We start from the raw sequence: 15,351 nt of genomic DNA, 5'->3' as shown, positions 1-15,351 counted from the left end.
ATTCTGATTTAGAAAGAAACATCAGTTAAGTTAACCACACAAATGGACAATGAGGAAAAAATTAATGTGATTATCTCAATAGATGAGAGGAAATTTTGAATATAGTTCAATATCTATTTATAATGAAAGCTCTTGGAAATTTAGGATTTGAAAGAACTTCCTCAATCTGATAGAGGCTGTCCTCCAAAAACCTATAGTAAAAATTGTACTTAATGGAGACACTTCTTGTTGAGGTCAGGAACTAGACGGAGCTGCTTGCTCCCACCCTGCTGCCCGCCAAGTACCAGAGGACTGGGCCACGAAACCGGGCAAGAGAATCAAGTGAGAATAAGGATGGGGAGCAGAAAGACAAAAATTGTTATTATTTGGAGATTATAAATGTGTATAAATTACCTATGAGAATTAATTAGAACTAGTAACAAATTTCAAATGTTGCCCAAAAATGGAATACCATTTTTAATAACTGCAAAACCCACAAAGGGATCTAACAAAAAATGTGCAGGACTTTTTTAGAAAAAAGGTTATGATCCTAAATGTGAATACAATCAAATGTGAATAAGTGGAAATTGTCCATTCATGGATGCAAAATCTAATATTGTAAAGAGGTCAGTTCTCCCACAGATTAATCTATAAATTCAGAAATATAACAATCAAAATCCCAGGATTTTGGGGGGGAGATTGACAAGATGATTCTAAAATTCACATGGAAATATAAATACCAACTATTATCTCAATCAGTTTGAAAAAGAAAAGCAAAAAGTGGGGAATCACCTTAGCCCAGGCCAGATTGTAAAGCCGTAGAGGTAAAAACAGTGTGTTACTGGTGCAGAAACAGGCAAACAGACCATGAAGTTCAGTGCCAGGTCCCGAAACACACCACAGTCCCCATGAGAAGCTGATGTGTCAGGGATGTAGCTCCACAAATTAGGAGGAAACATGGACTACTTCTTTTTTTTTGTATTTGATATTAGAAAATTGTCTTAGAGTGTGTAGATAAATGAAATTATAAGCCTATCTCACCCATTATAAAAAAATTCCAGACAGATTGAAGATCTTAAATGTGAAAGCTAAAACACAAAGTGACTAGGTAAAAGTACAGAATAACTTTGAGAATTTGGAGTAGGGAAAAGTCCAAATTATTTTTATATATATATATTTTTTATTAAAATATAGTCAGTTTACAATGTTGTGTCAATTTCTGGTGTACAGCATAATGCTTCAGTCATACATGAACATACCTATATTCGTTTTCATATTCTTTTTCACCATAGATTACTACATAATACTGAATATAGTTCCCTGTGCTGTACAGTATGAACTTGGTTATTTTATATACATTAGTTAGTATCTGCAACTCTCAACCCCCAATTTATCCTTTCCTACCTACCTCCTTCCCCCGCTGGTAACCATAAGTTTGTTTTCTCTGTGAGTCTGTTTCTGTTTTTGTAAATAAGTTCATTTGCTTTTTTTTAGATTCCACATATAAGTGATATCATATGGCACTTTTCTTTTTCTTTCTGGCTACTTCCCTTAGAATGATAATCTCCAGGTCCATCCATATTGCTGCAAATGGCATTATGTTATTATTTTTTATTGCTGAGTACTATTCCATTTTATAAATGTACCACATCTTCTTTAACCATTCATTTGTCAATGGACATTTAGGTTGTTTCCATGTATTGGTTATTGTAAATAGTGCTACTATGAACAGTGGGGTATGTGTATCTTTTTGAATTAGAACTCTCTCCAGATATATGCCCAGGAGTGGGATTGCTGGATCATATGGTAAGTCTATTTTCAGCCTTTTGTGGAATCTTCATACTGTTTTCCATAATGGCTGCACCAAACTATATTCCCACCAGCAGGGTAGGAAGATTCTCTTTTCTCCACACCATCTCCAGCATTTATTGTTTGTGGGCTTTTGAATGATGGCCATTCTGGCTGGTGTGAAGTGATATTCATTGTAGTTTTGGTTTGCATTTCTCTGATAATTAGCGATAGTGAGCATTTTTTTCATGTGCCTATTGGCCATTTGTATGTCTTCATTGGAGAATTGCTTGTTTAGGTCTTCTGCCCATTTTTGGACTCAGTTGGAAAGGTCCAAATTATACTGGGAGAACAGACTCATTTGTCTCCATGGAACTAAGGAAGCACTAGGTGTGAGCAGTTGCTCCAAAAATGTCCGTCTGTCTGACTTCCTTCACTGGTCCAGAACATACTCAGAAGCGGTCCCAGAGAAGGTGGCCGGCTGCTGTATTGGCTCCCTGCGGAGGGATGACGGGGCTGAGATTCAGGCCAAGGGAGGCCCTTCAGGTACCTAAGAATAGGGTGTCTTGATGGTCTCTTACTTTCTGTGTCTGAATCGCTGCTCTTGTCAAGGTTCAGACTCACTGTCTGGGGGAACCTCTTAGGAGCCTCCAGCGCAGGCGTAGGTGGCCGGGAGAGACCGTGACGGCGTACTCAGTGTGGGCCTGGGCGTTCCGTTGCTGTGCTCACTGTCAGGGTGAGTGGGGGCCACTCTAACGCTAGGAGTGGGCTGCTCATTGATACCTCACGCCCAGCCCTGCCTGAACTCCAGCATTGTGCCAGGAACTTGTTAAAAATCCATTAGAAAGCCCCACCCCAATTCAGTAGGTGTGAGGCAGTGCGGGAATCCCTGTCTGACTAGAGTCCAAGTGTGGGCAAAGTTGGACCTGCCAAGCTGGTCATCTTTCAGGGTCCAGCAGATCAGAACTTCTAAGCTTCCAGGGGTGAGAGCTACCTGGGCGGGGGCACAGAAGGTTGGAGGGGTTATGCATATAGGTTGTGCCGGCGGCAGGATGGGAAGTGCCGTGTTAGGATGGAAGGAGGGGATGGAAGGGCCCAGCTGGCAGGCTTGGGCACGAGAGGAGCAGAGGTACCAGTGACAGCCCTGCTGTAACCAAACTCTCCCCTGTGTGGGGGTCCTCCTTCCCTTGCCTTGGTGCCGATCCTGTACTGGAATGCCTGTTAATTGCATGCTTCCTTCACTAGCCTGGGAGCTCCCTGAAGGCAAGAACCTCCATCCATTCATGCATTCTACAAATAGTTATTAAGACATTCATACGCCAGGGTCAGGTGCTAATAGGGAACAAGGCTGAGTCAGCCCATTAGAGCTTCCGGTCTGGTAAGGAGGGAGGTGGTAAGACCAAGCGGCTCTAATTAGGTGTATTGGATGCTGCGATGGAGATCCAGCAAAAGGGACACCTAGCCCCAACTTGAGGGATCTGGAAAGGCTGCCAGGAAGGAGGGACATCTAAGAGAGTGGTGAATAGAGTAATCAAAGGAGAGGAGGGAGGTCTGTCTCAGACCTATGTGTAGGGATTTTTACTTTAGTGCTGACAGTGAGTGTGACAGGGAGCGATGGAAGAGTCTCCCCCTGCACTCGCCTGGTACCCAGCTTGGGACTTGACCCAGGGCAGCTGCAGGGCTTGTGTGATGAAGGCGGCTTCTCCTCCTCGGAACTGGCCCAGCTGACCCTGGCGCCTGTCCTACCCCACCCACCCCCAAGATTCCTTCCCCCATCGTTCCCGTCTGGTCCTGGGGCTGGGCTGTACCTTTCCTTCAATAGCTGGGAATATCGTTCACTTCTCCACGTTGGTACAGGCTACTGCCCAGAGCTGGGGAAACTGAAGCCAGGAGAACAGCATGATGTCCCAGGAGTCCCAGAAACTCTGGGCTCCTCTGACCTCTCAAGGCTGTTAAAAACTGCTCCTAAGAGGATAAAATTGCTCTCTCCCATCCTTTGGAAACTGCTCTCCTCCTGGGGAAGTGGCCTAGGACTAGGGCACCCCTGGAGCTAGCACAGGGCCTGGCACTTGGTGGGGGTGCACTGGGTGTGTGAACTGCATGGACACACTTACTCAGTCCCTGCAAGGTGCCTTCTGACCCCCCAGATGGGAAAGACAGTCCCTTTCTCCACTCTGGGAGGACCCAGCCCATCATGAGTCTGATCCTGAGCTGGCCTCACTCGGGGGACGTGGGGTGACAGTGACGGTCGTCACTACCATTTTACTGATGCACATTTGTGCCAGGTGCCTGTGCGCTCTTTCCCTGTCCATCCCAGAAGGCCTTGGTGGTGGTGGGGCTGGTGGCCGGGGGCTGTGATCCGGAGGAAGCTCTACTCTGTGGCAGTAGGACCTGGCCTGAGGGGCCTCCCTGCTAGGGAGGAGAGGCTTGGGCAGGGCTCCTGGGAGCCAAGAAGGGGCACCTCTACTCCCCAGTTGCTGCTGAAAACAACTTGGTGCCCTTTTTGTCTTCCAAATTGGCAGCAGTTACCTTTGCAGTCAGCATGATCCTAATATATATTTAAATGAAAAAAGGGTTACCAAAAAAGCACTGTGACCTCCAGTTCTGTGAAAAATTCTGTACTCCTTTCTGGAAGAGACTGGAAGGAAATGCATCAACCCAGTAATGAGTTATCAGAGGGTGGCATTCTCTGATACAATATTTTCCCTTTGGTTTAGCTTACATTTTCTAATTTTTCTACCGAGGCTGTGATCACTTATGTCAGTAAAATGAAAAAGGGGGATGGAATTTGCAAGGAGCAAACTGGGCATCACCCTGGGGGAGGCCCAGGTTGAGGTTCTATGCTTCCACGGGGCAGGTGGGCTGAGGGGCAGAGGGGAGGGTAGAGAACTGCCCCACTGCACACATCCGAGCCAGGACCCGGTGGCCAAGGTCAAGTCAGTGTCTGGCTTGGGCTGGTTGCCGCCCGCCCAACTGCCTGCGCTCCAGGAGAGCAGGGCCCACTTTGGGTCACCGGGGTGGGTCTCAGTGCAACTTTGAGCATCGGGAATGGGGCAGGTCTTAGTCTAACTTCCCCTTGGGGCTTCTGTTTCCTAGATACACTTCCCAGATGTGGAGCGGGTCGAGTGGGCCAACAAGGTAAGGCCAGGAGGGCCTGGGGGGCTGGCTGAGTCACCTGCAGCCTGGATGGGGCCGGCGGCGCGCAGATAAGGCCGTCTTGGCAGGAGCCTTGCCTGGGAGCAGATTTGGCTGCTGTGGTGGCGGCCTTCTGCTTGTCGCTTGCCCTTCCCACCCTCAGGATTCTTCTCATCACCAGACCATGACTTCCTTTTCTTAAAAAAAAAATTTTTTTTTATTATTATGAAATTAATGCATGGCCACCGCAGACAAGTCAGAGTACAGAGAAGTATAGAGCAAGATGCAAGCCTCCAGGGGCCTGTGGCCAGGCCAAGACGAGCACTTCCCGGGGAGAGGAAGGCAGTGATGAGGGTTTGACAGCAGTGGCTGAATTTCACCCTGTCCCCAGCCCAGAGCTGGCAGCGCTGGCTGTGCAGCCTTGGGCAAGCTGCCTGATGTCTCAGGGCTGGTTCCCTCCTCTGTGCAGTGGTAACAATTATGGTCCCTGCCTCCTGGGTTTGTTGTGAGGATGAATGAGGTAATTAGTGCATTCACACCGCCTGGCTCACCACGAGTGCCAGGATAGCTCTCCTGTCCGGTATTTGCTGTGAGACAGTGCAGGGGCACGGCCCATGGGCTGCGCTGCCGGATGCCCCGGGCGGACCGGGCTCTGTGACTCCAGGTCTGCCCTCCCTGACTGATGAGGAAACAGAATCTGGCCCCTACCTGATCTACCCAAACTTGTCCCTAAATGGGAAGGCTCCTGACACAGGATTTTTTCTAGTTACAAAGCTTGCCTGTGTTCTGGATAGAGGCTTAGCTCATATCAGGAATGACTTAAGTTAGGTATAGAAAGGACTGCCTGATGTTTTTATCTAAGGTGGTTATTCTCATGTTACCAGAAATGTCATTGCCAAGTGGATAAAAAAACTGTTCCCAGCCCCTGGGTTAAATTTGTAGGAAGTAGCTTGCTGCTTTAGGAGGAATGACTAGGTTTCCGTGGATTAAGGTAGAGCCAAGGGCCTCCAGGATGAACCTTGTACTGTGCCCCCAAAATGTGTTCTTGCTGCCTGTGTGTCAGCTGTTCCTAGGCCCCCGAGTGCACTGCATCTTTCTGGCCCAACAATACAAGGTGTTGGAAGTAGATGACAGTTGGGATGAGGCTCCCATCCTCAGCTCAGGGCCTGGATGGGGAAATAATTGTGTAGACGGATGCACACTAGGGTACCAAGTATGTCCCAAGGGAGCTTCAAACTGAAGAAGTGCTCGGTAAATGACAGGAAGATGGGACCCGAGGAAGGCTCCTGAGAGAGATGGGGGCATTAAGTCCTGAAACCTCACCACCTTCAGGCTCCTCTGATTAGGGTTTTAAACTAAGGCCCAAATCCCAGAGGAGGAAGAGGGAGGAGCCTTTGCCCCAAACAAATCACATCAGCTGCTCCCCCGCCACCCCCATCCGTACCCCTTCTGATCACTGCCTCCTGCCGCCCTGTCCCATCTCTCCTCCACCCTCCCTCTCCCCAGGTCCCACACTGGGTTCTCAGCGCCATGAGTCGTTCTGCTGCAGGAATCAGCTACAGGCAGCCTTTTCTGATTGCTAGAAAAAAATTACATCCACAGGAAACAATATAAGTTTCTCTTCTGTGTTTTTTTTCCTTAAACCTCTAGCGCCTGCTGCTGCTTGTTTACACCGCAGTGTAGATTCAGACAGCTTATGTTGTTTTATTTTAATTTAAAATTTAAAACAATTTTTTTTATTTTTTAAAAAATTTGTTATTTATGTATAGTGGATTTACAATATTAGTTTCAGGTGTACAGCAAAGTGATTCAGTTATACATGTATATATCTGCTTTTTCCTTTTCATATTCTTTTCCATTATATGTTATTACAAGAAATTGAATATAGTTCCCTGTGCTATTCAGTAGGTCCTTGCTTATGTTTTAGCACAGAATTAAAGGGCTTCACCACATAAAGTTTAGTGAATGACTCTTTCATGGTGCATTGCAAAATGGCACCAAATCTTGAGGTTCCACTGCAAGTGTGAGAACCACGGCTGTAGTTATCTGATGTTTGATGGACAGATGGACAGATAGGTGGGTAGATGGGGGGCAGGCAGGCAGATGGATGCTGTGGCCTAAGGGCCTTGGGCCCCCACCCCTGCGCAGCTGTAGGTCTGGGGACCTGACCACCAAGCGCTTCTTCCTGTCCTCACAGATCATCTCCCAGACCTGGCCCTACCTAAGCATGATCATGGAAAACAAGTTCCGGGAGAAACTCGAGCCCAAGATCCGGGAGAAGAGCGTGCACCTGCGGACCTTCACCTTCACCAAGCTCTACTTTGGACAGAAGGTCGGTCTCTCTCGGGAAGGGCAGCTGGACCTGCTGTGCAGGCTCTTCCCGCCCTTGCCCCGGGTCACTCGCCTGACTGGACCTCCCAGGAGGCCCGGCCCCCACCTGCACTTCCCAGCCTCTTGGTCTCAGGATAACCCCCGACACACCTCCCACCCCCCTAGTCTTAGCATCACCATCTCTGCAGGTTCTAAGGAAACCTGGCTCAGAGAGAACGAAAAGGAGAGATGGGAAATAATTCTGAAGCAAAATTTTGAAAACATGCCATGCGGTGGGAGCCAGCCAGACATAAAGATGTACAAGCTTGCTAACCTTGGCATCCGCTGGGGAGAACTCACCTTCGTGAAGTGGGATAGTCAGTGCCTCAAAGCAGTGTAATTCTCTACTGATTGACTGGTGCGTGCAATCCGTGTTACAAGCCCATGCCCGTTCTGTGAAGGCCCTAGGGGACCCAGGATGAAAGAAGCTTGTGTGTTGAACATCATTTCCCTATTCTAGGCTGACTGCATGATTCCGTTGTCTTGTCCCACTCTTCCTGCCCCAAAGTGCCCCACTGATGTCAGTCTTATTTTGATCATCAGAAAATGCATCCCCCAGGCAGAGCCGCTGGGATGTCCATCACCCTGTGCATCAGAGGCTTTGGCATCTGGTTTGCTCCAGAACAAGCAGGTGTGGGAAGGCAGGCCAGCCTGCGGAGAGCTGTTTTCTAGCCCCGGGGCATGCGCCCAGCTCTGCCCTGCTAGCCCCACCCCCACTCCTGAGTGGGGGCAGATTAGGCTTGTCTAAGCCCTGGAGGTTCTGGTTGATGCCACTCAGACTCTGCTAGGACTGGCTCATCCCAGCATCTGTGGGTTCATTTGTTCTTTCACTGTTTCATTCACGTGTGACTTAGGTAGTGCGGCTGTGTGCAAGGCTCCTTGCAGAGATGGGTGTGGCTATGCCCCTGCCTTCAGGAAGATCCCTGTCCTGTTGTGGAGGCAGACATATAAACTGGTGGATGACGGACGGCAACGTGGCAGTGTAGGCACGCCAGCGGAGGAATGCTTGAATTGGGGAGCGGAGGGGTGTGGGGGCTGTGGCAGTCAGGGAAGGCTTCCGGGAGGGGTGATACCTGAGTTGGCATTTGAAGAATTCAGCAGACGAAGAGTCAGGAAGCCTGCAGACTGCTGTGTTTAGCACACAGCCCGCTCTGCCAGGCCGCTTGTCTGGTGATGTTGCCTGTGGGATAATGTGCTGCTGGAGAGCGGTCCCGGGCCGGCAGCAGAAGCAGGCCTAGAGGTGGCTGATCCTAAGGGACAATGATCACCCTGTCAGGGGAAATTGATGTGGGAGCTGCAGATTGACCGGGTGCCCCAGCCCTGCTGGAGAAATACCTGACTCCTCATCCTGACTTTCAAAGCCCTTCAGGTCCTGGCTCTTCCCACCTCCCCTTAGCTCTCCCAACCCTCTCCTCCCCGCCTCCCCTCCATTGGAAGACGTCACAGAGGACTCCTCAGGTGACCTTCCTGGGCTCTCCCAGGACCCAGCGTACTCACCACACCCACCTGCTTCACACCCATGAGTGTATCCAGCTTCCTCTGATTCCCATGTCCATGCCCAACTCTGCTGTGTGCTGTGATGACCTTGGGCCAGTAACTTAACCTCTCTGAGCTCCAGTTTCCTCATCTGTAGGAGGAAAGAACCCACTTCTGAGGGTGGTTGTGAAGTGTGACTAACAGGCCCGGCGTCAGGGCCACTCTGCATGGCTGGGTGAGTGGTGCTCTGTGTAGGGCACCTGGCTGAGAGGGCCAATGGGGGCCAGATTCCAGCCTGGTGCCCCTTACCTCACCATGAGCCCCGGGCCAGTGCCGCCCTGCCTGGCACAGAGCAGATGCTCCAACAGTGGTTATCCCTCCTCTCCACGGGGGGGCCTTCAGGTGGGCAGCCCTCTCCAGGACAGGTCTCTGCAGATGGGGGTCTTAGGCTGGCTGGGCTTCCACAGGTGCCTGCCATCCAGCCCACGGCCCGGGAGCAGGCGAGCAGGCTCCAAGCCGTGGGAGGTGGAGATAGGCCCCTTCCTCCTCGTCAGGGCTTCTCTGGGTCTTTAACATCGAGGCCCTGGGGACCAGGGTGGAGCCAAGTGCCGCACAGCCCGGAAGCTTCTACAATTCTGGGGGTTCTCTTAAAGAAAACGAATGTCAAATTTAGAAGGTGAAACCAGGACAAAAATGCATGTTAAATAAATATGAGAACGTATGAGAAGAAATCACAGCAGCTTACACACTTTAAAAAGCTGACATATCACTCACATCACAAACTCCAGGAAAACTGACATAGTAACTTAAGTGACCTGCTCCACATATCCCTGCAATACTTCTTTCCTGCGTTTTTAATTCTGTCTTCTTTGCTAACCTTCTCATGTGACAGTGTATTTGTAAATGCCACTTTCCATGGAGAGAATAGATATTATGGTTGACTGAATTTTTTCTCCAACATTTGATTATGAAAAATTTCAAATGTACAGAAAAATTGAGAAAATTTTGTGGTGAAACATCTGGATTGTACAGTTGTTAACCTTTTACCATGTTTGCTTGTGCACATATCCATGCGTCTGTCCCTCTTGTCATTTTTTTTTTGCATTTCAGACTAAATTGCAGACCTCAATGAACTTCACCCCTAACCTTCAGCTGTAGACGTATCACTAACTCAAATTCAGATGAAATTATTTTTTATTCTTGATAAATAATAACCAGACCCCACTCCATTGCCACCTGATGGGAGGAGAGAAAAGTGTGGGCAGAGGGGGCAAGAAAAATTTCCAAGGAGCTTGGCCCTCAGCCCCAGAGGTTGGGCCCTGGAGTGGGACGTGTTTATTCACAGGGTCACATCTCTCAGCGAAGGACCCTGCCCTCTTCCCTTCCCCTTAGAGGACCAACTCCTACTCCTCTGCCATTGCTGTGTAAAGGCCTCCTAAAGGAAGTCTTCAGTAACCTCTGCCCACCCCAAGTGGGGTTGGGAGGTGCTCCTGAAGTCCCCAGATCCCAATGTCATGGCACAGGCTGCAGCTTCTCACGCCCCCACCCCCACATTGTCTCCTCTGCTGGACTGTAAGCCTTGCTTCTTGCCTTCTCCCCAGGGCTGAGCCTGGCACGGAGTAGGTGCTCAGTAAATATCTGTGGCAGGGGAGAGAGAGAGAAGGTCCACATTCTAGGGCGGGAGGTATTGGGGTGCCAAGGGCCGGCAGGGGGCTGCAGGGTGGATTTCTGAGTTTCTGCCTCATCCTGGGGTGCAGTGGTCACCTTGGCTGTCAGGGAGAAGCCCAGCGCTGGGTGGGGAGAGCAGCCACCCCCCCACCCCCCGCCCGCAAGACCCCTGCTGACCTAGGCCTCTGGCATCTCTTCCAGTGCCCCAGGGTCAACGGAGTCAAGGCGCACACTAACCAGCGCAACCGGAGACAGGTGGTCCTGGACCTGCAGATCTGGTGAGCCCTTGTGCCTGTGGGCCCAGGCGTGGGGGACGTGGAGCACTGTGAGAACAGCTGATTTGAAGATGGAGTTGCAGATACACACTTCCGTTTGGAGTGAGACAGCCCCTCACAGCACGCGTCCCTCCTCCTCCCCCCAGGCTGGGGCACAAGGGCCCTGCTGGGAGGGGGAGGAGTGTCAAGAGAATGGACGCTCCCAGGGGAGCCAGTGCCTTCAGAGCCCTCAGCCCAGGCCGGGCTTCTCCCGTAACCCAGGCACCAGGCAGGTTCTGGGAACCAAGACCCAGGCAGCAGAGCTGTTTTACAGACCAGGGCACCTGGAGGGTCAGACCATCTGCCTCAGAGAGGATGCAACAAAAGGGAGTGAGCGTGACGAAAAAATGTGGGGACTTGTGCGACCCAGGGAGCTCTGAGCACAGGCTGGGAGAGAGCAGCGGGGGAACTGGGCTCTGTGGCACCTCAGGAAAACTAAAGGGTGCAGAGACACATGAGTGACTAGTTCAGTAGGTTGGGTAAGGGCACCTCTTTCGAATGAGGTTTGCAATAGGCTTGAGTCAGAGAGAAGGAAGATTCAATCCAGGAAGTGTTCCTAGAGGTGGTGGGATTCAAACTGTACTTAAAGGACCAAGGATCCACTCCAGAGGTTCTGAATGTTGCCGTTCCTTTCCAGTGCCTCGTATTTCCTGTCCTTAGCTCAGAGGCTGGCACTGAGAGCACACTGGGAAGACAGGAGTCATCTCTGGGAACGGCCATGCCCAGATGGGAGCCAGTCTCAAGTGTGTTGAGATGGTGGTGCCAGTTGGGCACTGCCAGCCCCAAAGCTCCACCACAAGATCCTTGTGTGAATAGTTGGGGTGTGTCAAGGTCATCTGGCCCAGCCTCGCAGTCAGCTCAGGGAACCTCGGGCTCCCAGGTTCCCCCCGCCCCTCCAGGGGACACCCAGCATTTTTGTGGTGTCTGGCCTCTCCGCCTGTGTCCTCAGATATGGAATGGGCACCTCTGCCTCCTCTTAGTTTCTCCTCAGTCCTTTGACAGGGTCTCTGCCCTCTGCCCTCAAGGGCACCCATGCTGGGCTCCCTGTGCCCTGCTTGGCAGGAGCCTCCAGCTGGACTCAGGCTCCTGAGCCTGTGTGGCTTTTCCCACCTCAGCACCACCAGCAACAGCCCGTGTGAATGGCTGGATGGAGGCAGCGGGGCTGCTCTGTGTCCTTGGAAATGAGACCTGGGCAGAGATGGGGCAGGGGCACAGTGGTGTGTGCACCTAGAGCCCCCCTTCACATCTGTGGGGGGTCGTGGGGTGAGGTGGAGCCCAGAGTCACTGCCCTTGTGGACAGAGGTGGGGGTGCTCATGGGACACAAGGGTGCGGGAACCTGGGGGGCTGCCTCTGGGGGTCTGGGCTCGGGGCAATGTCTGCTCAGAGCTGAGAAAAGCCAAGGCTGTTAGGGAGTCCACAGCTGAGTGATACAGGGCTCAGGCTTGGGCTGGGCTGCCCTGGGCATGTCTCCCGACCTCTCTGAGTTGGGGACCTGGTCCTCCTCCCCACCCTCCTTCTCCCTCCGCACTTTCAGCTACATTGGGGACTGTGAGATCAGCGTGGAGCTGCAGAAGATACAGGCTGGTGTGAACGGGATCCAGGTGGGTGGAGCGCAGCTTAACTGCCTCCGGGGCCGTGTTCAGGGCAGGAGAAGCGGGGTTTTGCTGGAGCAGGCTGCAGAAGGGGGTGATGACACCAGGCTCAGAGGCAGGCAACAATCAGGGGTTCCGGGCCCGAGGTCGCACCATCCCACTGCTCAGGACAGCCCCACGCCTGCCCACGCCTGCCTCTGTTTGCCAGGTCCCTTCCAGAGAGGCCTCAGCTGCCCTGGGAAGTGAGAGGCCCTCTTTCTGGAGCAATGCAGAATGGGTGCTGAGAAACTGAGGCGGGTGGAGGAGATGGAGCCACCTTACAGCAGGAGTGGAGGAGCTGAGGAGGAGCTGGAAAGCACCCCTGGGGCCCGGCTGTAGGAGAGGGCAGCGGGGGCCAGCTCATGGCCCATGGCAGCTGGCAGAGTGGTGGCAGCTGAGTGCAGGCCTCTCTTCCCCATGTGTGGTCCCTGCTGTGGCAGCAGGTGGCCCTGACCCTTGGGGGTGGCCTAGGCATGAATGAGCCAGCAGCGGCCTAGCTGAGCACAGCAGGTGCGGGAGGCAGGGAGGCTGAGGTCCTGTGCCATCCAGTTGCCTCCTGTGCCATCCAGCTGCAGGGCACACTGCGGGTCATCCTGGAGCCCCTCCTGGTGGACAAGCCCTTCGTGGGAGCTGTGACCATGTTCTTCCTGCAAAAGCCGGTGAGTCCCAGGGATGAGGCAGGCCTGTTGCTCCCTGGGAGTCAGTGCTTGCCCACTGAGCTTGAGCCCCAGAACAGGTGCTGCCAAAGACCCCCCAGACCCCTTATCTCATGTGCTCCTTAAGGTGCCTGAGGGCTGGACTCTGCTCAGCCCAGAGAGGTGGCCGGCTGAGGTCACACAGCTGTTGGAGGTGGAGAGGAGGCTGTCACCCAGAGCTCTCGGGCCCAAGACAGCTGGTGGCCACTCCTGTGGTCCCAGCAGGGAGCAGCCCACCTGACAGCCCCAGTCCTGAGCAGGACTGGGCGGTGCCCTCACCTGCCTGACCCCTGATAGAGGGCGCCCTGGCCCCCAGCAGGCTGAATTCTCCGTGGGGGTGGGTGTGAGGCACTTGGCAGAGGCTTCTCAGCCTGGGCTTCTGGCCCCTTCCTACCTGACTGCCTCCCTCTGCCTCTGCAGCACCTGCAGATCAACTGGACCGGCTTGACCAACCTGCTGGATGCGCCAGTAATTAAGTAAGTGCCTGTGCGAACTGCCAGGCAGACCCGAGGTGGGGAGGCGGGGCCCTCAGGGCTGGGCAGTCAGTGCTGAGAGCTGCATCATGGCTGTGCCCTCCCCGCCGCTCTGTGCACAGGGAGAGGGGTGGGCACCTGCCCCTTCCAGGGGGAAAGTGTTGATGTGTGTGGAGCGCACACCATCGGGTGAGATGTCCTAGAGAAGGCCACATGGACTCATGAGAGGCGAGCACGCGCTCTGGAACTGAACCAGGCTCCTGGCCCTGGCCCTTGGCAGCTGTATGCCTTTGGACAAGTTACTTCACCTCTCTGGGCTCTTTCTAAGTAAAAGGGGAGCCAGATTCCTCTGTATTAAGGTCCCTGGGAGAAACTGAGGTGCGTGTGGTGCTGCTGGCACAGTGGATGTGGACACACCCACATGTCCTCTTTCTGCTCTCATCCGTTCCCTCCCCAGCCCGTGTGTGTGAGAAGCCCACGAGGCTCCCCACCCATGGTGACCACGTCACAGACACAGGTGTGGGAGGTGGCAGCTGTCACAGCAGAGGCCAGTGAGGCAGAGCTGATCTGGGCACCTCATCTTCCTGGGGCCAGGGTGCTGCTGTGCTCAGGGCTCCAGTCCCATGTGGACCACCTCCCAGGACGGAGGGACAGTGGGACAGACCAGGGTGCCCACTGGTTGGCTCGCCAGGCCCAGCAGCTGCCATACCTTCAGGGAGGACCACTCTCTGACTCTCTGGGAACATTCCCACTGAGCTCTGCCACCTAGATGCAGAGAACCCATTCTTCCTTTCAGAAGCTATTTCCTGAGCACCTACTGTGTGCCAGCCCTGTTCTAGGCCCTGCCCATCTCCCTATACTGAGGAGATGGAGTCGGGCTGTACAGAATGGAAGGGCTGCGGTAGAGAACACGTGCCCCGCATTTACTGTGCACAAGGCACTGTTCCCAGCACTTTACGGATATTAACTCATCCTCGTAACAACCCCAGGAGGAAGGCATAATTATCCCCACTGTAGAGATGTGGAAATTGAGGTCCAGAGAGGTTAGGGACTTTCCAGGGTCACACAGCTTATGGTTGGTGGAGCCAAGCTTGTAACACAGGCCCCAGTCCTCACTCTGAGCTACCACTCTGTGATGCCTCAGAGAACAGAGCGGGACTGGGGTGGGGTGGGGGCTCGGGGCAGTCATTGTGTATACCCACATCCTGCCCCTGACCCCTCATCCAGGCAGGCTGGGGTCAGGGCCGCTCTCTCCCAGGAAGGGCCCACCCCACCAAGCTGGTTCCAGCTGTGGGGATGGGTGGAGGGGCAGGTGGCCTGGGGGAGGTGGTGCCACCCTCCATAGCTGGTTGTGCCCACTGTCCCCAGCGAGGTGACAGACAGCTTGCTGGAGGACCTCATCGCCGCCCACCTGGTGCTGCCCAACCGCGTGACTGTGCCTGTGAAGAAGGGGCTGGACGTGGCCAACCTGCGCTTCCCTCTGCCTTGCGTGAGTGCCCGCGCTGGCTGCCGAGCGCTGGGCCTGGAGCTGAGGGACAGATGGGCGGGGGCTTGCCTCCTCAGATGGTGATGCTTATTTCTGCCCTGTGGGGGGCCTGGTACCCCGTTCTATGGGGCTAAGATTGAGTCTCAGGAACGTTGAATGACTTGCCCAAAGTCACCCATCTTGGGAGGGACAAAAGCCCAGGGGCCATTCCTTCCTGGATCTTGGTCCCCTACTTCCTGTGGGCAGTCACCCTCGCCCCCAGGAAACTCCAGGAGCTCCCCATCCTCCCTTTGGGGACAGGAGGCTCCCGCTCCATTCTTCAGTGGTAGAAAGAA

General features: G+C 53.2%; 1 protein-coding gene across 2 annotated transcripts in view; it reads left to right on the top strand.

The window, feature by feature from the left end:
- ESYT3 (extended synaptotagmin 3) overlaps positions 1 to 15,351 on the top strand; it is a 47,953-nt gene that overhangs the window by 13,102 nt on the left and 19,500 nt on the right. For both annotated transcript variants that reach the window (XM_010952291.3, XM_074370643.1), the window contains exons 2-8: positions 4,864 to 4,905; positions 7,100 to 7,234; positions 10,618 to 10,694; positions 12,266 to 12,332; positions 12,932 to 13,021; positions 13,478 to 13,533; positions 14,899 to 15,019. In XM_010952291.3, the coding sequence (XP_010950593.2) occupies positions 4,864 to 4,905; positions 7,100 to 7,234; positions 10,618 to 10,694; positions 12,266 to 12,332; positions 12,932 to 13,021; positions 13,478 to 13,533; positions 14,899 to 15,019 (588 nt within the window). The remainder of the gene's footprint in view (positions 1 to 4,863; positions 4,906 to 7,099; positions 7,235 to 10,617; positions 10,695 to 12,265; positions 12,333 to 12,931; positions 13,022 to 13,477; positions 13,534 to 14,898; positions 15,020 to 15,351) is intronic.

This window comes from Camelus bactrianus, chromosome 1 (genome assembly GCF_048773025.1).
Source record: "Camelus bactrianus isolate YW-2024 breed Bactrian camel chromosome 1, ASM4877302v1, whole genome shotgun sequence".
NCBI classification, from domain to species: domain Eukaryota; kingdom Metazoa; phylum Chordata; class Mammalia; order Artiodactyla; family Camelidae; genus Camelus; species Camelus bactrianus.
The sequence above is the reverse complement of the archived record's forward strand: the minus strand, read 5'-3'. Positions and strand labels throughout refer to the sequence as shown.